This window comes from Scardinius erythrophthalmus, assembly GCF_964197995.2.
Source record: "Scardinius erythrophthalmus genome assembly, chromosome: 12".
In the NCBI taxonomy this organism is placed as follows: Eukaryota; Metazoa; Chordata; class Actinopteri; order Cypriniformes; family Leuciscidae; genus Scardinius; species Scardinius erythrophthalmus.
Genome location: NC_138232.1, coordinates 37,715,046 through 37,743,001, shown reverse-complemented (window position 1 = coordinate 37,743,001; position 27,956 = coordinate 37,715,046). Strand labels below are relative to the sequence as shown.

The 27,956-nt window shown below is 36.7% G+C and overlaps 1 protein-coding gene across 2 annotated transcripts; it reads right to left on the bottom strand.

The window, feature by feature from the left end:
- ccdc85al (coiled-coil domain containing 85A, like) lies at window positions 1-27,227 on the bottom strand. 2 transcript variants are annotated; one of them, XM_081380230.1, is made up of 5 exons: window positions 26,453-27,204; window positions 24,573-25,572; window positions 9,931-9,988; window positions 2,528-2,564; window positions 2-1,195 (listed from the first exon to the last, which is right to left on the bottom strand). In XM_081380230.1, exons 1-5 carry the CDS (start codon window positions 26,681-26,683, stop codon window positions 1,190-1,192), a joined length of 1,332 nt encoding a protein of 443 aa, XP_081236356.1. In that variant the 5' UTR covers window positions 26,684-27,204; the 3' UTR covers window positions 2-1,189. The 2 variants fall into 2 exon arrangements, with proteins under 2 accessions (XP_081236357.1, XP_081236356.1); XM_081380231.1 differs by lacking the exon at window positions 2,528-2,564 and having other exon boundaries at window positions 1-1,195; window positions 26,453-27,227.
- Between the last annotated feature and the right edge of the window lie 729 nt (window positions 27,228-27,956).

Below are 27,956 nucleotides of genomic sequence, written 5' to 3'. Positions count from 1 at the left end.
TAACAGTTGAGAAAATATGAATTTATTCATGACACACAAAAATAAAGGTTTGTAATAAAGTACTCACTGATGTTATGGCACAATAAAGAGCTCTGCTTCATATAGAGAGATGTTTGATTTTAAAAACAGATCGGATGGTTAAACTCAAATTGGCAACCTGGGAGTCTAACTGCCCCTGCAGATTGCTGATTAAAGCTTTGTGCTTTAGTATTAGTGAAACAAATAATAAATTCCATGCATGCATACATAATGAAAATCCTTTAATATTTTGCACATAGATATATTCATATTATTATTGTTATAATAATAACTGTAAGTCAAAAATAATAGTCATTATATGCATAGAAAACTAATCCATTAATTTACTATACTATGCTGTACTTCTGTATATAAAACAACATAAAGAAACACCTCATTAGCTTATATACAGGAGCTTTTAGGGAAGGAATAATAAAGCCAATAAACACGCATACATACACACACAGAATCAGTGCAAAACACTGATGAGGTTATTCAGTCACTGACAACATGTACAGAGTCCATTCTGCTTTCGTTGATGACCATACACCATACACAAACACCTTGCACTGGTGTCAGTCATGTAAAAAAAACAAGATATGGAAAATCTAGAAAACATGACACTGATACTCCTTCATAGATGTCTGGATGAAAAATGACCATTAAAGATAGTTCAAATAGCTTTGGTTGAAAAGAAACTGCATAAATAAATATCAAGGACAGGGAAGCACCTTCAGAGAAGCCACAGCGTCATGTTTCATGTGTCCTATTGCTACTCAGAATGATACAGAGAGACACCGATATAGAGAGAGGGACGGCTCGAGTGTTTGATTACCCAAATGCAGTGCTGTTAAACATCTGTAAACCACAGGAGACATTTCGATTCTCATAGCGGTGTGTGGGTGTGTCTGTTTCTGTGGTTTGTGTGAGCGTCTTCTTTCACCAGAACGGGTTGGGAAAACATCCTGCGTCTCGCTCTAGTCCCCTTTGAAATGACTGCACCAGAGGGTCCACAAAGCGAACTGCTGTTATGACAACTGGAATGGGGCCAGACTGCTCGGCCCATCGCACACAAGGTGAAGGGATGGAATATCTGCCTGGTTAGAGTGGGGCTCCAGGGGCCCCTGCGTCTCCCCAAACCTCCAAGCAAGGGTGTGGTCAAGAGGAGCCATCAAAACTGTGGAGACAGAAATTTCACTTTCAGCGGTTACAATTTAAAGCAGTAAAAATCATGACATCAAAATGAATGTGCCCTCATGATCTTTGCTTCCCACTTGCAATGGCTTCTCTTCTCTGATGACGAGTTTACTGGTGCGAGGGCGGGACAACCTGTCACTCACATGAAATTCACTAATAGCAAACCACAACCATCCATTAATCACATCCCGCTTTGCTTGCTATGATACGGAATATCCGCTGAAGTGTTACTAGTATCTCATTTCACAAATCGTGTTTTAAATTATTTTGTTCCGTTATTACGCTTACGCTGTTGACGTTGTACAAGCAGGATGTGACGGTTGGTCAGTTGTATTTGTCCCGCCCCTCCTTCACTGTGATTGGACGGCTGGGTGAAAAGTGACAGCGTTTTACCCAAAGTTGAACATTCTTCAACTCTCTGCGACCGCTAAAAAACGACAAACTCTCAGCGCTTCAGCATGAAATAGACACCTGCCGTTTTAAAAACGCGGCGCTACCATTGAAAACAACTGGAAAAATTCACTAGCCGCGAGAAAATAACGCTTTGGTGGAAATGTGCCCAAACATGCATTTTACAAACCAATTGCAAATGTTTTATTGAAGGTGTAATCTATTAAATGCAATAAACAAGTCATCTAATACCATTAAAAATGAAGAGTCTTAGTTAAATCGTAGGGCTTGTTTTGTTCGTTTTATGGAGAGCTTGGTTAATCAGACCTAGTAAAGAGACTTTTACTACAACTCTTTATATTATACAAATGTTTCATTAAATTTCCACAAATTTATAAAACAGATCTGAGATCAGATAAAAATCAGACAGTGATTTATGTGTTCAGAGATCGCCAATTTTAATTTTAATGATTTTTCCACGTCGGTTCTTATCATTTCTACTGAATCTTGTATCATGTATTTTAAATATATTTCTAATTACACAATTGTAACGATGAAGTTGCAATTTAGTACAATTAAAATATAGTAACTTTAAATGTAATATTGATAACCACAAATTATAATCAGTAGCCTACTTCACCTTAGTATTCAACACATCAAAATAAGTGTACTTCTGTAAAGCATGACAAAAGATTATTAAAACATAATGATTTAAAATGTACTTTTCTGAAGGAAAACTTTTAATGGGACATTTTTGCACTTTTTTTAAAAGCACTTAAAAACACTTTTTCTGCAATATAAAGATACAGCAGAAATAGTAAGAATAGTATGCTATTCCGAACTCAGCATATGTCAACACTGGACATAAAGCTGTGCCTGTTTAAACAAATAGTTTGCCATAAATGTGTCATCATATACTAACCTCTGTTTTGTTCCAACCCTGTATTATTTTCTTTCTTCTGTGAAACAAAAAAAAAAAGAGATATCTTCAGAAGAGCTTTAGTTATTCATTCAAGTAAAATGGATGGTGATTTATATTTTTAAAAAGGCGCCATACTAGCACCATAAATGTACTCCTCTATATTTCAAATCTTCTGAATGCAAGCATAAAAAAATATTTGAGAACTCCAGCATAGGGGAAGATTTTTTTGGGAGCTTAGCAGTTAAATCATTTTTTTTTTGTTTTACAGAGGAAAGAAAATAATACAGATGCCTTAACATGAAGGTGAGTAAATGATGACAAAATTCAGAATCACAGGTTTTACAAGAGGATTACAGAAATCACCCATGCATTAATTACCACAAACAACAAGAAACTGAAAATCATGGAGGGAAAAATCAGCATTCCTGTGACCGTAGTGAAATCTTGATGGGATTGATGAGTAAAACCTAAGGATAAATGCCTGCCTTTGTGCTATTAAATATTAACAAAGCCATTTTCTGCCCCTGCTGGGCAGCTTTACGAGATCACAGATAGAAAGGGTCACCTCTACCGTTCATACATATAAGGAAGGAAGAATACATGCATGGATCATGATCAGGGGCGGAGTGGGACCAAAAAATCTACCGGGAAATTTCGTAGACCACCGGCCCTCGGTGGTCAAAAAAAAAAAATGCTCAAAAATATAGCGGTGAATGAGACAATATTTAATTTATTTTTTTTTGTTCCCATTTGCTCAAATAGCAAAAGAAAAACTCCTCTATAGTTTTTTCACAACTTTCAAAAAGAGGAAAAAAATTGCGAGAGATGGATAACAGCAGTCAGAACTAAGAAGAGAGAAATATGCCAATTTGTCATCACTCCCACAGATGCTGTATTAGAAATCCTCACAGCAGCATTAACTAGTTTTTTTGTAATTTTATAAAAATATAATATAGTATAGAATTTTTAATGCATGTGCTGAGGGGGTGCTCATTGACAGGGGGAGCTATATATAGGCTACTAATAATAATTCAGCCAAACTTGGCCACTAAATATTAAATATTCAATTATTTTAATGATCACAATTAAAGTTTTAATTTTATTAAATTGAACAAGCGCAAAATTCAGCATGCAATCAAATATTCAAAAAGATATATTATTAATAATAAGGCTATTTCAACATAATATCACGTTATTTCGACATGTGTGCGTGCAACAAGCAAGATGTGCATTTGTAAATCCGGTGACGCGTGCATTGATTTTTATTGATAAACTAGTGTTTTCTGACAGTGTCAGCTGCAAAGATGAAGTTGACGATCGCCATATTCGTAGTGAACGTGCCTATAGAGAGAAATGCACATCATGGATTACATAATCAGAGAGTAACCTTTTTCTTTTCGTTTTGAATTATTTCGTTTAAAGACATTTCAAGCTTTGTGTTTTTGATGTATTTCTCATGTCTGAGTTTCGTTAAGTTAGGATGAGATGCGCTCCAGTTCACGTGCAATGCAATTGACCGCGCCTCCATGATTAAATTGTCTGTTTTATTTGCTTCTTATTTATTAAATCCATGCAATTGGTTGATGAAAAAATTATTAAAATTAAGATACAATTTATACAAAACGAAATTCACTTTAAAGAAAGGTTTTCTACAAAACAAAACTTAATGAAGTGGTCAAAATCATGTCTGACCCACTCCATGTCTCTCGATATATTAATATATCTATATAATATATATATATATATATATATATATATATATATATATATATATATATATATATATATATAAAATATAATTGCGCATCTTACTCGTGCTGTTCACTTTTCATAATCAACATAGATGGAAAAAAATAACATTATAATATTTTAACAAATATATAACTAAATGTGCTTATTTAATGGCTAAAACAGTACAGTAGGCCTACAGACTCTCTATTTGTACAAATTGCTGCACATTCATTTACTTCAGAATTTTGCAAACACAAGTTGAAAGGCATTTGTTCAAATCAAGTTCACGGATAATTGTGCGTGCATTAATTAATCATCATTATGATACTAAAATCATAACAAGTAGGCTGCTATGTACAAAAAATCAGATGAGCCCAGAATATGAACGCAACATTTAACGTTAAGCATTTTCCTCCCATAGAAAACCATTATAAGAACGCTTGATGTGGCTTAATGCAAATTAGAATGTCCCCTTATTATGTCGAAATAACGAGATATTATGTTGAAATAACATATGTCGAAAAAACGACGTCTTATGTCGAAATAACGAGATATAATGTTGAAATAACTTAATATCTCGAAATAGCAAGATAAGTTTTCTTTTTTTTTTTTCTTCAAAATGCGGTTCAGGGCTTCCATAGAATACATCCTGAATGTAATTGCTTCCAGAAATTATTTTTTGGGGGTGCTATCTATCGGGGTGCTTTGGTCATTCTTGGGGGTGCTGAAGCACCTGCTAGCGCCGCCCATGCTCAGCGTCACCTTTCAGTTTTCTTTTTTGCCTTTGCATCATTTAACTCACTCACACGGACATTAGACTTCCAAAACGTGACGAGGAAAAAGAGGTGTTCGGCGGCTTTTTACATCAAAGGCCGGCCCGACAGGCTATGCCATTTGGGGAGGGGCCGCTCACTGATCCCCCTATGTTTTTGAAAACCCTTGACATGGTTGGACCTGCCGAACGGGTTGAGCACTTTTATATACTGTGTTGAGCAGAGTGGCACAGTTTGACCAGCGGGAAGCGGCCGTACATCAGGCCGCCGGATTCTGTTGCTAATATAACTCGCAATGTATAACATTAACTATTATCAGAACGGCCCTCGCGGCCTCAAAACACTACCAGCCAACCGGGAAAAGTCCCGACTCTCCCGATTGCCACTCCGCCCCTGATCATGATGACACTTGGGATTCTCACACCTCACTGGATTCTCTCTACATTAACAGCTTTCTACCTGAAATGACTATTGAAATGTTCTATAGGCAACAGGCAGCAACCCCATTAGTCTTAGCCTCAGATGATACAGTCTGTTCAATGCATACTGCACACAAAACTGAAAAGCACTTCAGAAAATCAGATCAGACAGAACTCTTGACAACTTCGCAACTTCTGGGAGTCGGGGTGAACAGGTCAGTCTGCCAGGAAGCAAAATCGTGTTTGTGTGTCTTTCACACTTGTAGTTCAGTTCGCTTGGTCCTGACCAACAACAAAAAAAACCATTTAGTCCTGGTCCGCTTGGCATTCACATTGGCATTTTAACACCGAACAGATACAGAACCTAAAGGCATAGGGATATGCTCACAACCTGATTGGTCGGCTTTTATTACATATATTTTGAGACGTAGCTTACCGAACATCCAAAACAAAGCTAAGTGCTGTGCTAAATGCGTTCGCTGTACGTGCGTAGCCGACATATGATCGTATTTTGACCAGCTGAGAACTTGTGAAGAACAGTGGCAGGAATCCCTCTGTTCTGTTGCGAGGAGACGCGGTTCTGATGCCTTTACTGAACTGTGATGGGCAACATCACAGTTCGTTCACGTGTCTGGTCCGTGTTGCGTTCATATATCATTCGAACCGCACCAGAGTTCATTTGGAAGCGGATCGAGACCCATCTTCTCAGCGGTCTCGGTACGCGTGTTTGGTGCGCCCCGGGGTTCAGGTGGCAGTGTTCACACTTATTCAAATGAACCACACTAACAGAGCAATCGCACCAGAGTTCGTTTTAATCAAACCAAACCTGTCAAGTGTAAACACACCCTAAAAGGTACCTGGTTAATATAATGAGCACCTCACTGAGCTAGTCTCTGGATTTGCCAAAGTTTGTTAGGTTTGTAGCATCACATTTTGAAGATTCTCTTTCTCTACAGCCTGGTGTTTTCTGTAGAACAATTAGAATTGTTTCTTTTTTTTTTCAATGTCAGTCTGTTATTGTGTCATCACTGGTTTAGTTTGTCAAACGATGTCGTTCAGTCAGTCAGTTTCTTCCTTTCTAATTAAGCCGTTCTTGGCTAGAATAAGCTGTGAATCAGAATTATTTTAGTATATATATATATCAATATTTTGAATTAGCTTTTATTTTTATATTTTCAAGGTTTCATTAAAATTTTAGTGTAAGATTTAGTCTTTTTTTTGGTAATGTGTTTTTGTCATTTTTAGTACTTTAACTTAAACGTATTTTATTTCGGTTATAGTTGCCAAGGTAGTTTAAGCTTTTCGTGGAATATTTCAGCTTTACAATGTAACAACATTGGCTATCGAATCATTCGTCGTTGGTTTGAATTAACAAATTCGGACTCTCTGTGTTTTCTAAGCACATTCCTGCCCAAAACGTTCTTTGCTAAGCTTATCAGAGCTCGTAACCTCCTGACTTCGAAATTACAAATCATACGCCAGGCTCCATAAAGACTGGAACAACTTGACTTTTACGATCTAAATTGCACCTTGGAGAATAATAAAAGTCCATACATTCTCTTCACTTTGCAAAGTTCTACATTCCAAACCCCCCCTTTTCCCCTCTCTGGACCACAGAGAGATAACGAAACTTGAAACTTTCTACACACACACACACACACACACACACAAACATCCTCCTATAGAAATATAGTTTTAATGTATGTAACTCAGATTTGGGTTTGATCTTCCTGTACGCATGTTTTATTAATTCGTTTGACCATATAATTATGATTTTCTAGAGGTGTGGTTTTGAAATGTATTCTTTAATCAATAGTGTTTTAGTTAGAGAGGGTTCACTAACATTCTCTGGCAATCCCTTCCCCCCTGTGTGGAACTGTGTTTTATTACCTAACGGAATGTTAGCCAGAAGAGCAGAATTAGGTGTTCATCCTAGATATTTTATATGTATAACCATTGAAGAAATATGTAAGCCTGAATGTAATTTCTCTTTTTCATGATTGTTCTTCTCTGTGATGGGTTTTTGTATTCTTGTAAACCGTAAAGGAATAATGTCTCAGATGTGCACCCTTTTTCAATCATAGATATGCCATGTGGATCTTTTTAAAAAGTCTAATTTTCATTCCCACTTGTAAATGCACATCACATTTTAGGTTAGTCTTATTCCCAGTTAATCGAACTTTTAATACTTATCTTACAGAGTAAGAAGGTACTTCTAGGCCGTAGCTTTTAAACATACCAAATTTGGTCTTGAATTAAACCTCCATATACCCGTAGGAAAGATATGGATACCAAATTATGATAAAATGCATTTTACTGCAGTTATAATTGTTTAACGTAGAAATGGCATGATCCTAAGACTGCCATAAAACATGCAAATCAAACTCATAGTGAGACAAAGAACTTTTCTCCCGCCTGGAATTTCGCATTCCAATTGGCTCAAGCCCCAGGGAGGAGTGAAATTCCTGTGCCCTAGAAAAGCGGTTACACTCCGCGTTCCGTTCAGTTCTGTTCTGTATTTCCTTTCGTCTTGTTTTTGTTCCTGCACTTTCACGAACCCGCCTCGTCAGCGAGAAGACCTTATGGCTCCCTTTGGGAGCGTTTTCAATTTTCTTTAAGTATGTTCTTTATTTTCGTCTTCGGACTCCATGAAGCAAACGCAGCAGACAACTTCAACTCAGAAAGAAAGACTCTTTCGAAAACCCCGCTACCGCGCTCACCAGAAGACACAAGAGCGCGAGCCCGGCTTTCTTAAAGAAACACACGCACGATGGTCTTAGGACACACGCATGAACTCTGCGTTCTTCAGCAACAAAGAGAACCATTTTGCAAGATAAGTTTATTGAACTTTTAATGTGATTTGATTCCTTGCTGTCTCTCAAAAGGTTACCTGTGTTTTTGCGATGAGAGAGAGCATCTCGGTGATCTCTCTCATCCTGAACTTTAGTTTCACTTTCTCCCTTTCATCCTCTCCCTATCTCATCTGTTATCCGTTTGGTCTTGTAATGTTTTCATCCGTATGTTTCTGTTGTAAATATGTATTTACTCTGTGTATACTCGTAGTTTCGATGTAGTATTAGTCTAATTATTAAATTCCATATGTCCTTGACTGACTCTGTTTTAATTGCCCATGTTACTTAGTCCCTGAAATGTTCGATCTTAGCTATATGCTTTACCTTGGTAGGCTACGATTTAAGTAACCTAATTTTAGTCTACAAACACCGAGAGTGTCTTTTCAAGGCCTGGAAAAGATACTCTTTCTCGTGTTTGTAAGAAGGATAATTTTCCTTGAGAGTTAATTTAATCTTACGTACAATCTGTTCGCTGGACAAACAGATTGTTTGATAACTAAATTAATTCCATTAAAGTTATCCCATAACTTCGAGCTGAAATAAGAACAATTGATGTATTAATGACGAACCATAACCCGTTATGGTAATCGTTCATATATCAATCTAGTTCAGCTGCGATAAATTAATGTAACTGTAACATACAAAATATTAATCATATTCATGATTAATTATTAAAATTCCCTATAGATCATTTGAGCTAATATTAATATTAATGTACGACCCATTGTTTTTACAACTTCAATCAACAAAAACGATTTTAAATGGTTTCAGCTTTAGTTAAAGTCTCCCTGTGGTAAAAAAATTAAGTTTTTTATATTGTTTATATGTCTGTGTTGTGTTTTTAATATGCTTTAAGACAAACCATGTGTATATTGATTACTCAGCACCATTGCTGAGTATTTTCTCCTTAAAACTGCAGTGAACCAAAGACGGTCTCAAAAACACGGTTTGAAATCACCGGTGTTTCTGACGTCACAAACTACCTTGTAACCAATCACGTCAACATGTGATCGCCAATGAGTGGATCTGAACTGCTGTGAGTGAGTGAAGGCGGGGCTAATTAGCATATTCATAGAACCTCCACTACTAAATGAGGCAAGGGTGTACATTCAAACTATTCTAAGGCATGAAGAATTTTTTTTTCAAGGAAAAAAACGTTTAAATATGTAATTTTGGTGATGTGTTTTAAGGGATAAAATTATTGACTACAGGGGGACTTTAATAATAACAACACTGATCCGAATAAACTGTCTTGACTAGTGCTCACTATTAATCCAGTAGAGCTTGACTTTAGAATGTTGCTAAAGACCAATTTGACACATTGGGTAGAAAAGTTCATTTTTAATGACTGGTACATTTTACATTTTTCTATTCATACTTTGAATAATTTGTATTTGCTATCAACCTTTTTTCCATACTTATTGAAAATCTGCACTAAGCTCGCTGTGATGCATCAGCAAAGGGTACATACAATGCTGCCTTGGTCAAAATAAGGTTTCTTATAAGGCAGCATAATTTAGCTGCCTACTGTTTTGGAATAAACAGGAGCATACCAGTGATGCCTAAAAATGCTGTCTAGGTAGTCAGCTCACTAGGGTTTGGAACAGAGACATTGAAGCAGAACTCACCTGTCCCAGAGCTTCACGTTCCTGCAGTTGTTGCTGCAACATCCTGCTGATATCAAAGCTGTGAAGATAAAAAAGAATTTTTGTGTCTGGAAGTACAAAGCCCATTTTCTTTATTTTTAATGATAGCCTGTAAACCTTCCAAGACAGACCTACCAAAAGCTTAGAGATCGTTCAGCAATGATATATACTTCTGCAGAGGCCACACTGTTACCATGAAAAAAAAAAATCCAATATTTTGCAATACATTGAAAATATATAGATTTTACCTTTATCACCCAGCTGTTTAAGTTTTATATTGTACTGCTGTTACATCATTCACAATGTTTCATGGGATTGAGACCCTCGTAAAAGATTTTTTTATATTCCGGTTTCATCAGCCTACTTTCGTGCTATGAATGTAAGGTTTTAATTTTTGTGATTTGTCTTGGAGCTGGTTGGTTTATTTCATGGCTGTTTATTGAAGAAGAAATGCCTATAATGAAAATGAAGGGAGAAAAATACTTCCGGAACAAACGCAGTTGGAAAAAGTGGGCAATTGCTGTTGTACTGATGAATTATAACGTTTATTATGTTAATACACTCCTAATGCACTCCTCAGCAGCAGACACAAAATGTAACTCATTTGGATTTGGCTGGTCAACAGAGGTGTTGGTAAAATGTGATGTGGTTTGCGCTATTTGAGCGAAGTTAACGAAAGTTAATAGTGTAGCCTAATTAATAGAAATATCTTATCCTCCATTACGAGGTCGCTATTTACATCTCGAATTGTCTGTAAACTCTTGACAAGGCAACGACTGACACATTTGTATTACATTCCAAAGAGCTCCGTTATCAGTCCCACAGTGGAAAATTAAACCATATCCTTATCGGCTGGGCCGATTGAAATGGAAGTAGCAACAGATCTTTTCTTTCATATTGTGATGTACATTCAAATGAAACAGACTGTCAGAAAAAAAAAAAAAATATATATATATATATATATATATATATATATATATATATATATAGATATATATATAGATAGATAGATAGACAGATTTTTATTTTTAAAGGCCAGTTACTTCATGGATCCAGGATACTATGCATCCTGATAAAGTTCCCTTGGCCTTTGGAATTAAAATAGCCCCACATCATCACATAGCCTTCACCATACCTAGAGATTGTCATGGGGTATTTCCATAAGATCATCTCTCAATGCAAATCAAACCAGCTATTAGGCTAACTGAAATAAAACCATGCCAATCACTAGGTATGGTGAAGGCTATGTGATGATGTGGGGCTATTTTAATTCCAAAGGCCAAGGGAACTTTATCAGGATGCATAGTATCCTGGATCCATGAAGTAACTGGCCTTTAAAAATAAAAATCTGCCTGCCTCTATGGGAATTTAACATAGGGGTGTCCAAACTTGTGCCCTGTATTTTAAGGAAGAACATTTATTTATTTACGATACATTATTCATTCACAAAGAAAATTGGTGTCCTTAAAGGTTGGATTTTTCCTATTTTTTTAAATTAAGGCATTAAGTTCAATTTCCAAAAGATGATTTTGTATTACTCTTTTTAGCCAACTTTAGCATGGGTGTCTAAACTTATGCATAGCACTGTATTTAAGTGGACTTAAACTTAAGTATAATACTTAAGTTTAAGTGGACTACATGAGTGTAGAAGTCCTGCAAGTCTGTTTTCACCAGAAGATCATTTTGATTAAAAATTACAAGGTCAAAACATATTTTCAGAAATGAAGCATATATGCATGGGTGAATTTTTCACAATAAGATGAAATCAGATTTTTAGTGAATTTTGGTTTATTTTAAGGTGTCCCTGTTACAGTGTAATTATACATTTAGGTACTGAGTAGTAATAATTTACTTCTTCCTCGCCATTGACGGAATTTTCCGGCTTTCCATGTTTTCACTGTTATACGGTAGGGGGTGCTATAAGGCATCTTCTAAAAAAAGTACAGAATCTCCAGATCAAGACATGTGAAGAAGAAGCAGAAACAAGCGATTGCAAATACAAGCAGATGCATATGTAAAATAACGCGATCATCAACATTAAACAGCATATAAATCAAAACTGCCAAATGTTACTGAATGAAATGTTGACACAGGATGAGCTATAGGACTGTGAAACCATAAGGGATGTTGATGGACTCAATCTACTCCATCTGTGTTTTGATTATAGTTCTAAACATGATCTGTAGTCTCAGACAAAAACGTTATTTTCTCAGCTTTTTGCTCAAAATGATGCTTTTTTATGAAACTTACCCACAATCAAGCGTTGATAAAACTACACGTACTTCCAAAAGAGTTAGGTTTAGGATTAGGTTTGGTTTAGGGTTAGTTGCAGGTAACATAATTTATAGTTATTACTACAGTAACTACATGTCACTTGTGTAACAAGAACATTTTAAAATAAAGTGTTACCTGAATTTTTATTTCATGCCAACTTTAATGACATCAAATCCTGATGATCATGTTATCTATCCAGCATGATTTGAGCTGGTTCCAAAGAGCTTCTTGTGCTTCAATGGATGGAAATCTCACTCATGATTGCGTTATACTGGGAATCCTTGCTTTTTGATTTGTTTCATCACCAAATATTGATTGGATGCTTATCCTTGATCATCCTTTGAGCATTTGTGGAGCAGATTCCTAAACCACTTTGTCGTTCTTATTATCTGCTGTTTGATCAAAGCTCCCCTGGACATCAGATTTAGTTTGCGTTCTCGGTTGTTTCTGCTTTATCTGCTTCACGTTGTCATGTTGGCGGGTAAACCGGTCAGGATGTCTGTTAAAACCTCCTAAAGTGTTTCTTAGAAGTCCACAGACTGGCATGAATCTTTAATGGTTGACTGCAATCGCACGCCTGAAGCAAATATGATAACGAGATGAAAAACAGAAGTGGTGAATGAAACATAGAGCACTATTGATGCCGGCTTAATGGAGGCGAGCTCAGACAGAATGGATGTGCCGTCACTCTATCTGAATGAATATCGAATGACTTTGAACAGTCAGAGAGCAGGAAAGCTGGATATCCTCAGATTAGCCTGCCAATGAAACAGTGCTCATACACTGAAAACTTTTAATTTTTCTTTGGCAAGTTTTTGTACAAATATGTTAAATTTCACATATGGAATTAAGTAACCTCTACTAACTAAGTTAAGTGAAAGTAACAAAGAAAATAAGTCATTTTAACTTATAATATAACAATATAACATTGAATTAAACCACACTTTTAAAATATATGCTCTACTTAGAAAGTAGTAAATAATACAACAGATATTGTGTGAAACACCAAAAGAAGTTTTGCACTATGTGAACACAGAGACCTCAATACTTGGTAGACAATACACAATGACGGTAACATTTGATGAAATGTTTTTGTGTTTGAATGTGTCATTTTGAGTAGAAAATGAACTCCAAATGTCACAAAATGGCAAGTTACTAATCCTAACAAAAAAGCAATGATAAAACAGTGTAAATAGAGCTGGAAAACAGTGAAAAATCAACCTCATTAATTATTCAAGGCCCAATGCACGATGGGAACACCAGTATCAGTATAAAGTTTAGTTATTTTACTTAATTTTATAACGTTGATATTTACGCTTTCATTTCTACACGCTTGAATTGAGTGCTAATATAGAATTTACTTCTTTTTTTTTTATCTTGCCTGAACTACCTTTTTCATGGAAATTACATTGTTTTTTTTCTGTAGTACACTGTAAAAAGTGAACAGTTGGATCAACTTAAAAAAATTACTTCAATTGGTAACACCTAAAGAAATTAAGTTTTCTCAACTTAAATTATCACGTTTTATCAATATAATATCTTATATATACCTGTGATATCTGTGAATAATATCTTAGCGTATGTTCTTACTCTGGCAGATTACACCCTCCACAGTGTGAGGTTTCTCAGCCCAAAGGTTGTCACTATGTCTGTTAGTGTGTGTGTGTGTGTGTGTGTGTGTGTGTGTGTGTGTGTGTGTGTGTGTGTGTGCTTGACTGGGTGGCATATGGGAAAAGCAGACAGGTTTATAGTTGGTTTAGTCTTGCCGAGCTCAGTAAAACAGGTAAATGAGGATTTGCCTGTGGTCTCCAGTGTGCAACTAAACCTTAAAAAGAGAAAATAACTGCTCAGGCGCTGAGAGGGCAACAATTTATGTTGGGAGTCTCTAATTTCCTACAGACAACCCTAGAACCGTTCGGCCAGACTGTGGAAAGTGTCTTATGATATAGGAGAATATGGTGCTCACACTTGCAGTTGCTTCACCAAAAAGTAACATTAAATTCTGATAGCTTGTAATGCAAATCAATTAGATCTTTACGACAGTATAGCGACTAATCTGATTCTGTTTAGGGTTAAAAGACAGTTCTTTCATTTGGATTATTGAATTCATAGGCCGTTTACACCTGGTATTAAGATGCATTTTGGTCGATCGGATCACAAGTGGATGACGTTAAATACAGGTGATAACGGGATTGAGCTTGTCCACTTTCGACCACTTACAGAAAAACCCTTACATTTACCCTCCCATAGACCATCCTCTCAAAGAAATCAGGACATAAGTGGTTGAAAGTGTGCGAAAGAGGCGGATTAAAATACCAGGTGTAGCTAAACGGGAATGTGTCTCCCTCATCTACTTGTGATCTGATCGACCAAATACCAGGTATAAACAGGGCCTTAGATCAGTCATTTGAAATGTGGCAGGAGATCCAAATCTCTTGTTGTATCCACCATTAACATTAACAATCATACTAGGCTTTACATTATAATAATTGTCTAAGCATGAGTTTAGCTCTTGAGCTTGAATATTGAAATTGCATTGTGTAGGCTTTTATAATGTCACAATGCTTCTTGGCTGGTAGCTTACAACATTCAATTTGCCCTGAAAGCTCATGGTCAGATATTTATGCCATGTGGGGCGACTCAGATCTGTCAGATACAGTCTATCCTGAGAGAGGTGGTGCGAAGGTCAAGATGTGTGATTTCATATTTGTGCAGGTTCAAAACTTGTGTCAAGATGAAAATCTACTTCTTTTTCTCCTATATCTATAACAGACACACACACACACACACACACACACACACACACACACACACACACACACACACACACACACACACACACACACACACACAGCTACCACAAACACAGACAGACTTACACATTTCCATCATCGTAAAACAGGGATTACAGGAGAATGTCCTATATTTTCAGAGATCATGGGAATGCTTAAGCTCTGACATGGTATGAGGCCAAAAAATGATCTTATCGATGAGAAGAGCATCTACTTGCTCTCCTCTGAATTGTTTGGAAGTAATAATTAAATAGGAGTCTGTAAACATTGCCATTATGTAAATGTTCACATTTCTTTTCCATGATCACCACTGTCACACAAGGACATCTGCCAACATCATATTTGTAATTCCAAGTAGTTTAATAAATCTGCCTAAACAAACACAGATGTTGTCTTTTATGTTGTCAGTTTATCATTTTCACACATCTCACTACTAGTTGTAGATTCTGTCCAATAATAATACAGCTCATTTAAATATGTTTAATAGCATGTATAAAATGTCTTACTACCTAAAAGTTATCATTGAAATAATCACCTCTCTGACAGCATTGGGCTTTGTTCACACTGCAGAGGAAACATGATTATTTTTTTTATTTTGTTGTCTTTAATCTGATTTTGTAGACTAAAAACTGAAAGTTATATGTTGCCAGATCCGATTTTTAGCAGACTTTAGCAATAGATCATGCAAAAAAACAAAAAAGCGTGCAGCATCTGCACAAGTCTTCTTGTTGCAAATTAAAAAATCAACTAAAATCTAATTTAAGTCTGAAAAAAAAAAAAAGATTTTATGCTGCAAGACTGAATAAAGACTATGGGCCCTATCTTGCACCCAGCGCAATTGACTTTTCTGTACACCGGCGCATGTATCATTCCTATTTTGCACCCGACGCACAGTGGACTTTTCCCTCCACAGACGCACGTCGGTAAATTAGGGAATGATATTGCGCTCCCGGGGGCGGTTCAGCGTAAAGAGGAAGCGTGTTCCGGCGCAAATGTTCCCTGGTGCTATTTTGCAGTTCCAGAAAACAGTTCTGCCACTGACCAGGAAAAACCTAGTCTAAAGTCAGTGGTGTGTTATTCAGATGCTATTTTAAGGGCGCATGCTTGGCCATAATGTAGCGTGTGCACAACGCGCATTCACTTTGCTTCTCTCATCTACACAGACGCAGCAGTTGACATTTTTGCAAATCATACATAATTACAAGGAAAAATATTACCACACGAGGGAAATCATTATGTTGTCCATGAAGATGTGAAAAAATAGGCATAGCTTACACATTTACCCAAATTATTATACGCCCGTTGCGTTTCGCGTTTGATACTTGCGTTTTAGATCGTTAAAATAGGGCCCATAGACTCTGTAACCAGCAAAATAGAAAATAAAAATAAAAGATTCAGGGAACCTGCACAAAACTAGCCAATCAGAAATGCTCTCTGGCTGTCAATCATTTTGTCTGTTCGGGTTTGGTGATGGCGTGCGGTTCAACAGGTTCCAGCACCTTTAAACACACTAAAATAATGCCTTTAAATGCTGTCATACTGTATCATCCAAAGAATACCCTCACAGAGCATGCTAACTGAAGGTCATCGCCTAATGAAGCTCACTGCACATTTGTGCATGACAGTGTTAACCCATATCCCTTCAGGCAGAGTCATGGTCAGCTCAGCCGCTTCACATGGATGCGGGATCCATTGTAGCGCAGAGTTTGTTGTCTTAATCCCACACATATTACACAAAATCAAAAGCATTAATTCATTCTTTCTGGATTTTGCATTGTGCTTGTCAAAAAATATTGTCAAGCTTTTTAAAAAGACCATTTAAACTCACTGAAATATCATTAAATATGTTGCAGAGTTTTGGAAACCTGTTAGAAAACATTTATTTTTGCAATTACATTTAGTAATGCAAAAAAAAAATATGTGGAGAAAAAAATGCAAAGCAGGGTTTTTTTTTTTTTTTTTTTTGTGAAATGCACAATCCTCACACAAAGCCATGACTCAACACTCTAAGCTGAGCTCGCCATGAAAATCCATTAGGGGACCCGTGACTAAGAGCTCACTGTAATATTCTTTCTTGGGGAAATATAAATACTCAAATATGGCGCACAGGGCAAGAATTATAGGACATTTTCTCACTTGCCAGATCCTGTTTTTGTTCAGTTCATCTGCTTAAACCATGCCACTGCCTATATGTAAGCCTATTCCTCTATAGCATTTTGTGCACCGGTCAAACACTGCTAAGGGGACAAGGAGGCCACATATCATTTAATAAATTTCACATGTGATCAGTTCCTTATTTCGATTTTTTTTCCAGAATTTACATATTTTTATCACTTATATTTGTAACTGATATTTCTGTTGAACACAGATGATTTGTTATTGCCTATTTTTTTGTAATCCCAAAATATAATAAATAAATAAATTTTAAATCAAATAAAAAAAAATGTATATACTGTAGTTTACTGTAGAGTGTAAACTGTACTAAAATTTTATTAAAATAAAATAACATAAAAAATCTAATGTAGCCTTTAGTATACAATAATTTTGTTAGTAAATTTTTACTAAAATAACATTTTAAAAAATAACATAAAATAATAATAAAAAAAACATATATACAGTAATTTGTTAAAAAGTATAAACTTTTCTAAAATTGTATTATAATAAAAATAATATAAAATAAAAACTAAAATGTAGGCTTAAGTATACAAGAATTTTGTTAGTGTAAATTTTACTAAATTAAAATAAATAAGACTAAAATACAATGCCTATAGTAATTTGTTAAAACTGTAAACAAAAAAAACTGTAAAACTAAAATGTTATTAAAATTAAATAGCATAAAAAACTAAAATGTAGCCTTCAGTCATACACATATACAGTAAAAAAAGTGTAAACTTTATGAAAATAAAATAAAATAAAGTGGAATAAAAACTAAAGGCTTTGGTATACAAAACTTTTGTTAGTGTACAATTTACTAAAATAATAAAATACAATAAATAAAATAAAAATAAAATGCATATATACAGTAATTTGTTAAAAGTGTAAAATTTACAACGCTTTATTAAAATAAATAAAAAAAAATAGGCTTTAGTTTACAAGACGTTTTTAGAGTATGAATTAACAATAAAATAAAATAAAAAATGATTCAGCAGGACACCTGTAAGACGGTGTGTTAATGAAAGTAGGGGAAAGGTATTTGCCTACTGTAAGTGGGGAGGTAAACACAGAGAAAGTCTCAGCTTCAGGGCTAAATTTAGAGCTGGAGTCAGAAGGGGGTATCTCCCAAGGTCACGGAGAAAGCGCACACAACAGCATTCATGCTCACACTAACACACACCTACACACACACAGCAATTGAGATACAGGTCTGCCTAAACCACAGGCTTCCCTGAGGACTGGAGAGTTTGAGTCTGAAGAGGTCTGACTTCTGTATTATCGGGAAATGGCTTGTTTTTCAGAAGTTGTGTAATGGCCGCTTTGTCTCCTCTTTAAAACCCTTATCTGTGGTATTAGGAAGGTCTCAGATTTGCCATGGTTCAAACTGAAGTGAAAGCTGAGAAAGAAATCTCACATGCTCAAGAGTTTCAAAAGTTCCACTGAGTTTTTAACAAGAGAAGCGTAGACCAGAATGTTTAATGTGATTTAACATGCTAAAAAAGAATAGTCCTTTGGGTTTACAATGTCTGATTTAAGAACAAATTCAGGATCTTTTTGTTAAACTAGTTGATGTTGTTCATAAAATTAGTTTTAAAAATAAAGGTTCTTTATTGGCATCTATCATTTTATGAAGAATCTTTAACATCCATGGAACCTTTCCATCCCACAAAAGGTTCTTTATAGTGTAAAAAGGATTCTTTAGATTTAGAAATGGTTATTTTAAGAATTGTTCAGTAAAATGTTATTTGGACCCAAAAATGGTTCTTCTATGGTTGTGAAAAATCCCCTTTTGGAACCTTTATCTCTAACCATGATTTGGTTTATGAGTTTACTGACTCAATGAAGGGTGCGATTATCAGTAAAAGTCAACCTTCTGTCTCAATCACACAATGCTACTGTATGGCTTTACAAGACCTGGAATATAGTTCATGATGGACTACTTTTATATTTATAGTGCTTTAATGTCCATTAGAAGTTTGAAAGCTCCAGTCCATATTCATTGTAATTGGATGGAAAAGCTTGGCATTATTGAACATGTTTTGTTCCACAGAGGAAACAGGACATTCAGATTTGGCAAGACATGTTGGTGAGTAAATGATGACGGAATTTTCATTTTTGGGTTAACTACTCATTTAACCTTGCACTGTAAAAAAACAAAAAACACTTTGGTCCATCCATCTGCTCAGTGCGGGGTCAGCGAAAAATAAAAAAAAATACAAATCTGAGCCAAGAGATAAACAGAGAATAGAGTGCCCATTTTTCTCTGCTTATACAACAATGCCCTCGTTTTAGTCTTTAGTGACGTGGACATACTTTTCAAGACACGTTTTCTTCAGCATAAAGCTGGATATTGACAGACATCGCCAGATCAGTGTAGCCACGTACTGTACTGCCTCTATGAAAACAGCTTTCATGTGAAATCCAAAACCACCACATTTCCGACATGAGCTGACAACGTGATTCCCATGCAAAATGAAGCCTCCCTGAAAGAAAGAAAAAAAAAACTAGCAGCACGATGATATTAAGATTAGTTTTGAGGAAGTCAAGAGGTGCTTGTTTTCATGCAGGATTCCAGCCAAATATGCAGAGGGATTGTATCGTGACGCTGTTATTTAGATGCTCGTTTATCTGAACTTTTGGTGACTAAAGCACTGTGATGTTTATAATCATGTGATTTGGCTTTTTGAATAAGAGCCACATGCTAAGAAAGCAGAAAAAATAATAATTCTCTGAAAACCTCTTACAGGATTATCCAGAGCTTCAACATCATACATCCCTACATCTATGCACAAGTTTAAATCCTACAACAAATACTAGTTGTAGTGACTGCTAACACTGCAACACACTCAATTTGAATGGATTTTTTTAATAGCTACACAAAGCAATGCTGTCAGCCGGTAACCATTTCCATCATGCCGGTCTGCAAAATAGACAACCGAAGCTCTTATGTCACGTTTTGTTATATAATCGTGGTTAAACTGTGATATAACTGTGATATAACTCAAACGTTCAGTTTATATTCACTTCAGCTACCACTGAGTTAATAAATAAATAAATAAATAAATAAATAAATAAATAAATAACATTGGCTGCCTGGGCACCGTGACTGCAACAGTAAATGCTGACAATGCTGATAGATTCTCTATAAAAGCGGTCACTGACAGGGCACTTCAACATATACAGATGTCAGAACAGTATTCTTGTTATCTACCCTTACAAAAAAGAGGTTTATTCAAGTATGCACTTAGTATTTCTTTTAAACTAAAAATAAGAAAGTATGCTTTCAGTCTACTTTTTATGTACTTCTCAGAAATATACTTAAAATTGCACAAAAAGGTCTACGTACTTGAACTCAATCATTTGATCGAGATGTACTTAAATTGAGTTGCCTATTAAAAACTTTTTTCACATAGTTTTACATACAGCATTACTACAAATACTCTTTCACCGCCATTGACTGAATTTTCCGGCTATCCATGTTTTCACTGTTGAATGGTAGGGGGCGCTATTACGCATCTTTAAAAACAGTACAGAATCTCCGGATCAAAACACAGGCGAAGAAGCGGAAACAAGTGATATGCCTTGTCCAAATACCCACACTTGCGATCTTTGCACTTGCCCACTTGTCTACTTGCATGACGTATTTCCTCGTTTTGGCCCAAGTGTTCAAGTAGGCGTAAAGACTGCAAGTGTGTGTAGAACTTTTGATTTCTCGATGGGACACTTATAGTCTTGCAAAAAATGCAAGTGTTTACAGAGCTTTTATTTATTATATTTTCAATACTTTGCATTTTAAAATAAACTTCTACATGTCTGTTCAGTAGTCGCTATGTAACTAACAGAAGACACACATTTAAAATTGTGGTGCTTCTAATTAAGTGATTAAAACAGTTGCAAATGTTGTACAAAATAGGCCTACACCAATAAAATTTGCAACACTTTATGTTTTTACTACCAAATTATATGTATCTAATTAATTTAAATTACAGTGGAAATTATTTTCCTCGACATCTCGTGATTTCGGGCCACATGAGTTCCCGAACATAATGCATGATGGGATACGCTTAGCCTCGAATACCGCTCCGAAGCGGTACAAGTTCAAATACTGTAAGTTCAAAACTGCCTAACGTTACCGAATGAAATGTCGACCCAGGACGGGTTAATGACTGTGAAGCTTTGAGGGTGTTGATGGACTCGATCTACTCCATCTGTGTTTTGATTGTCGTTCTGAATCCCATCCCATACCCACATTGAAGTGTTAATAAAAAAGTATGCATTAAAACTAGAATAAAATGTTTTTAAAATGGAAAGACTTATAGTACAATTAAAGGTATATTTCAAGTATTTTAAAAAAAACTAAATAGGAACATAGTAGTATACTTAAAGTGCAAAAATTATATACAAATAGTAAACTATAAGTATGATATTATGTTCAGTTAAAGAAAACTTAAGTATAAAACTACTAAACTAGTGTACCTTCATAAACTAAAAATGTGCTACAAGTATTTAACTAGTAAACTATCCGTATGGTCACTTGTAGTAGTTGCAGTACAAACGAAAAACGAATAAACTAGTTGTGTACTCAAAGTTTACTACTGGTACACTTAAAGTATAGGCTACTTAAAAGTATACTTTTATACACTAAAAAGTGGGCCAATTTAGTCCCAAGTAGTACTGAAACAGTACACTTACAAGTATACTTCAAGTACATTTATATTAGTATACTTACTACATAAAGTATACTTGTAAGGGTAGGCAATAAACACAGATGCTAAAGTAGACTGATTTTGTTTCTACTCATCCACATGTCATTCCAAACTTGTAGGCCTATGCATTTATTTCATTTGTGAAACAAAATAAGATATTTTGTAGAACATTAGGGTCCAAACTACATTGGAATCTATTGACTTTCACTGTATGGACAAAAAAAATAGAATTTTTTTTCATGTACTACAGAAGGTTTGAAATGACATGATGGTGAGTGAATGTTGATAGAGTTTCATTTTTGTGGTAAAATATCCCTTGAAAACACATTACACATACTCAAGTAGTTCACCACCAACACCACATAGCATTTCAGAGCCGCATTAGGGTTGTCCTGGGGAAGATAGGGATGATATGGATGTGTATGGGGTCAGTGGACCATGGTTTTCCCTTTGGGACCAACACCAGAACAGGCTGTGACAGTGACAAATGTCTACAGCAGCATAACAGACACACAGGACATGCTGAAACCACAGCATACGACAACAACAGTCATCTTGTTAGCAATTAGCTTTCATTGTTAGTGCTTAGCTGAAAGGCATTCTTATGGTTCTTTGCAGTTTGTAAAGCTAATATCTTTCAACGACTATTATTGATTTCATTTTGACCTTGTCAAGTGACAGAATGCTATTTCTCCATCAGGGAGGTTCCATCTTAAACGTAACAAATAAATCTCATCTGTAAAGATGAGGGAAGCTAATTCAACGACGTAAAGAGTCAGCTAAAGAAGTTCTTTGGTATTTTGAGTTATTTAAATGAGGACATACATCTGATCTTTCGTGGTTCTTATTTCATCTTAATGGGGGCATTTTTTGAAGCTAATGAATGCTAAGTGAGTCACATCTTTCACCTTGAGGTGAGTGTTTTATGGGTGGTGTGAACTATAGGCTACTCAGCATGTTCTCCTGTAGAAATCGTTATCTGCAGCTGTGGGATATGCACATAGCTGCCTAACGCTTTTGATTTGCACCATTTCTTATAAACTAAGTTATATGCATTTGTGTGTGTGTGTGTTTTAAATCTTTCATCCCATAATCTAACGATTTCGTAAAAAACTTCCGTAAAGCAGCAAAAAGACAAGACATTAGCTGTCTGAATATGCCTACTACCTTAGTACACGAAAAACAGTACAGCATAGTGAGTCCGATTGTCCGAATACATAATATTCAAAAAACAGTAGGTGAAAAGTAACCGGATGGTAGTGAAGCGACATGGTTGGTCACATGACAAAGCCCACATGGTGGATGTACATCATTCATTCATACTACAAAAGTTCATACTATATAGAACATACTTTTGTAACAGTCGCAAAGTAAATTCATCAAATGCAGTATCTACTCAGACAGTATGCGATTTCAGACATAGTGTTTGTTTTATCATTTAGCTTTTTAGCATTTTAATAGCCTATATTATTTTTCTATGTGTGCTGAGGTGTTTGTGTTAGTTATAAAAAAGCACCATAGTAGCCTATTAGCAAGATCTTTGTGATGTTTTTTGCTAATGCTAATGCTAATTATGCTTTTTGCACATAAACCATGGTAATTACCATGCTAATTTCATGCTATGGAATATTTTTGTATACTATAGGGCTATGTGTCTGTAACTTTGCACAGAAATGTGCATCAGAAATTAGGCAAAATAGGGCATTGTCTGAATGGGGAAGTCTAACACACTCTGGTTTGTCCACTTGCTTTGGTTTGATTCTCAATTATACAGGCATAGGTCTGGTGTCTTTGTAAAAATAATTAACTCTGTTTTAAGTTGGATGAGTCAATGGCAATCTGACTGTGGGTGGCAGGCTAGTCTGAAGGAAACTGTATAGACCTCAACAACAGCAACAGGTGACAAAAAAAGTGTTCTTTTGATTTTATGTTGTGTCTTATGCCGCCTTCATGTGCTGTCGGAATGAAATGGGTCATGAACAGCCTCTCAAGTCATATTTACGATAGGGAATCTCAGAGATGTCTCAGAGTTGGGTGAGCCATAAACTTTAAACTTTAAAAAATAGCAGAGGAGAGACCCATTGCTGTAGTGACTGTTAAATTTGATTTGTTTTTTCCTACTTTCCTACATCTATATTGCTTTCTCTTTCAATTGCAGTCATGTGTACTAATGTATATTAATAATATTCTATTTTACAAGTGCTTGATTAAACTCTACAGGACATGCAGTGTCCCTCCAGAAGCAAGACTGGACAATCATGATCTAGATACGGGGAATGTTTAGATGGTTGTCAACAAAAGGGATGCTACATTTTATTTATCTTATATATTTTTGGCTTTTATAAGATTTCCCCAAGAATTAGGCAAGAATCAACGTGCCATCCTCCATGATTCCTATTCTTTTCGACAATAAAGCAACTGAACGTGATGAACTCGTAATAAAGACTTCAGAAGTGAGAAGTAGAAAATTTCTAATAGCACATGAAGGCAGCATAAGAACATGCAAATGCTTTGATTGGTCTCGTAATGCTCTATGTTTCTCGTTATGCCATTTATCGGAACATATAATATTTTACTTATTGGCAAATACTAAGCTGGCTGAAAATAGGATAAAGATAAAAAAGGATAAATATTTTTCAGGCATGACAGCACACCTTCAAAGTCATTTAATTTCATATATGTGTCAAGTCAGACCCACCATTCACACCATTGTAAAGGCTCCGATGATGTGGCGACAGCTCGTCTCCTGCCAGTCTACGAGGTGACGTCTCTCTACCAGGGCTGCCAAACTTCCCATGCTCAGGGCTCATGCTGTACTGGTGCCTCAGCATCTCTGGACTACTTCCTCCCAGCTTGCTTTTGTCATGGAGGAACTCTGACGTTCCTAGCAGCATGTGTCTAGACTCTGGACTCCCAGGCCCACCTCCTAAGCTTCCCCTGTGCCTCTGAATGTAGAGCTCGGGACTCATGGGCTGCCCTGTAGCCAGATGGTGCTTCGGATGAGTCTCCGGACTCCGGTGGCCCAGAGATCGACCGTACTTTTCTGGACTTAGCCCTCTAATCAGCCGATGGTCAGGCACAGATATGGAGCCGCAGCGAGGTCGGCAGGGCTGGGGCAGAATGAAGGGATACTCCAGGCTGGTGCTTCTGTGTCGGACAGGAGGGTCAGGGCTGGAGATCTCCCCGCGATCTCCTTCCCCTCTCTTCCCAGGGCGAGCCTTCTGGAGATCCGGGCTTTTATTCCCAGTTCCTCCGCTAGACGGTGGCTGTGGCTGCTTATGGTGTGGATGTTCGGAGCTGTCGGCACTCCCGGCGCTAGAGGTGCTGCTTCCATCCCCAACGTCCCGCAGCAAGCCAGGTACCAGGAGCCCACTCTGGCTGTCAATGGAATTGCGACATCCAACGGGCGCCGCCACACCTTGGACTCCTTCCCCTCCGCTGCCACCTTTGTCGTCGTCTATCAGCAGACAAAGTTCCCTCAGCTCCAGGTTCTCCCGAATCACCTCCTCCTGCTTGCGCTCTAGTTCTGTCAGCTTCTGAAGGTACAGCGCCACATCCTTACGCATGACGCTGGCACTGAAGCGGCCCAGACGCTGCCACTCACGCGACACTCGCTTGCCCTTCTGCCGGTCATCGTCCAGGAAACAGCACAGGTCTCGCAGTTCCCGATTGTCATCCTGCAGCTTCTGGTTTACCTCCTTCGGCATTATGGGAACACAAAAAATTGTTTTTACAGAGAGTTTTTACATAAAATGTTTTGATTTAAAGACAAAGAATAGAAGATATGGACATTTTGAGACCACACAAACTCTGATTTAATCATTCATTATGAGACTAAAGTTTGGAAGTGTGGTTGAAAGGGTTTGTTCAAGCAAAGTCCATCATTCATCTAAGATAGAACAGTCTAAAGGTATGATCGTCTTACGTGCCACATTTGCCAAACATCTGCCTGAGTTCAATTAAAGCAATTGTTCACCCGACACACATGAGAAGCGATGCCATTTTTTGCATGAGTGATGATTGAACTTGATGAACTAAGATTTTCAGAGCTTCAAAATATTTGTAGTGAATGACAACTAAGATATGGCTTTAAAATATAGCGCAAGAGTTGTATGGACTATTATTATGGAGCTTGACATGTGGTCACTATAAGAATTGTCATTGTATGGAATAAAGCTGAATAAATCCTTTTAAAATTTCACATTTTGTGTTTCACAGAAAAATAACAGCATATTGATAAGACAGCTCGATCATATAATGATTTTATATATATATATATATTATCTGTTCCGTTAATAGATACATTTTTAGTTTATTTTATGCATCATTAATGGTTAAAATTAGGTGAAAAAAGGCTCACACACATGTACAGCTCAAATAACGAAAATAAGATTCTTGTCTGGCTAAGAAGTTTCTAATTGCTTAGCTTGATTTTTGCAAAGTTGTTTTAATCCGAAGTTATGAATATAACACGGCAAGAAAATATTCAAGGCGTTATTCCTACAGGAAGAATGATGTTTCTGGCGCATCCTCACGAGCGCAGGTGTGCTCCAGACACCCATGATCTCATCTGCTCACCTTCAGCCCTCGGATCTCGTTCAGATGCAGCTGGAGGCTGCGGTTCACCTCCCGAATCAGATTACTGTGATCCAGGATGACGCTAATTTTATCGGCTTCAGACCTTCGGAGTCGCTGCACCAGCTCCTCTTTGCTCCATTGGAGGAGCTCTTCGTCCGTGAGGTTGGTGATTTCTTCTGCTGGACTTTCCGACGCCTTAGATCCAGGCTGTGCTTGAAGAGATTGCTCCATCAGAAGAGGTGAGCTGCTACTGTGGTAGCAGGTGCTGATCAAATATTAATGAGGCAGGCTGTTAGGAGGAGTCAGGGAGACAGAGGACACATCGTGGAGTGATGCCCGTATCCGATGCCCTTAGAGTGGGAGTCGCCTCGACTTTTTCCCAAAGCAACAGCTGATGCAGCTGACGAGGAGAAGGAAGGGCGGCATACAGAACAAGTGCGCGCGGATGAATCAGCATCGACTCCTATTCATAGTTCTTGTAAGTTTAGAAAAGTGACGGTATCTGATAGCTGGGGATATGTGGGTGTTTTCAGGCGGCCCGATGCGCTCGCCTCCGTCTGCCTCTACGCGCTTCACCATCCTCATGGAGAGACGGCAGCATCCTCAGCCTGAGCTCCGGAGAAATGAGCGTGACTGCAGCGACTCTCTCTCTCTCTCTCTCTCTCTCTCTCTCTCTCTCTCTCTCTCTCTCTCTCTCTCTCTCTCTCTCTTTCTCATACAAACACACACGCACGCACACACACACTCAGTGCGTGTGTCGTCTATGTTTGTGTGTGTGTGAGTTGTGAAGTGATGCTGTTGTGAAAGTTGCATTTAAGATTGTATCTATGCGCCATCTATGGACACATTGAGGTACTACAGATGAATAGGCTAAAAAAAATCCTTTCGATTATACAGCTCTACTGTCTACCTTCTTTGTATTTTTGGATGTAAACCTTTTAGATTTTAGGTACTTTTTCTGCATTCAGTGCACTCTATAAAATAATTCTGTGGCTGTATATCACAATAATAAACTTTTCTATACCTTAATACAATCTCTGGATATTACTTAAGTGATTGTTTGAGTTGTTGGACATACCAAAATATGTGGATTCAAATGAAAAAAGTTCACATTATTCATAAATATTAGCTTTTAAATGGTTTTCTCAAATATTTGAATTGCCTTAAGTACTAGTTTTATTTGTCATGTTACCAAATTTAGCTATTCAGATCAACTTCATTTTACATTTACTAAATTTTATGTATATTTTATACAGCTTTAAAATGTACTGAATATTTGTAAGTGTGAAAATGTTTCACTAAAAACTGAGTACATCATAGTTTCAGTTTTTAGAGTGGGTTTTCAAAGCTGATTTTTCATTAAAAACATATTAGCTACACTTGTCTCTGAGACAGATATAGAAAATATAGAATTAGCCTACTTAATAATATTATAATATTAGGCTAATTATATCAACTGACCAGTTTTTTTATTTAGCATTCAGTGACATTTTCCCCTTGACCT

Coding starts and splice junctions, on each gene's coding strand:
- ccdc85al (XM_081380230.1), bottom strand. CDS start 26,683: ATGGAGCAATCTCTTCAAGCACAGCCTGGATCTAAGGCGTCGGAAAGT. Junction 9,989..24,572: donor CCTTTACAATGGTGTGAATG/GTGGGTCTGACT, acceptor TTATCTTCACAG/CTTTGATATCAGCAGGATGT. Junction 2,565..9,930: donor AACGTGAAGCTCTGGGACAG/GTGAGTTCTGCT, acceptor TTTGTTTCACAG/AAGAAAGAAAATAATACAGG.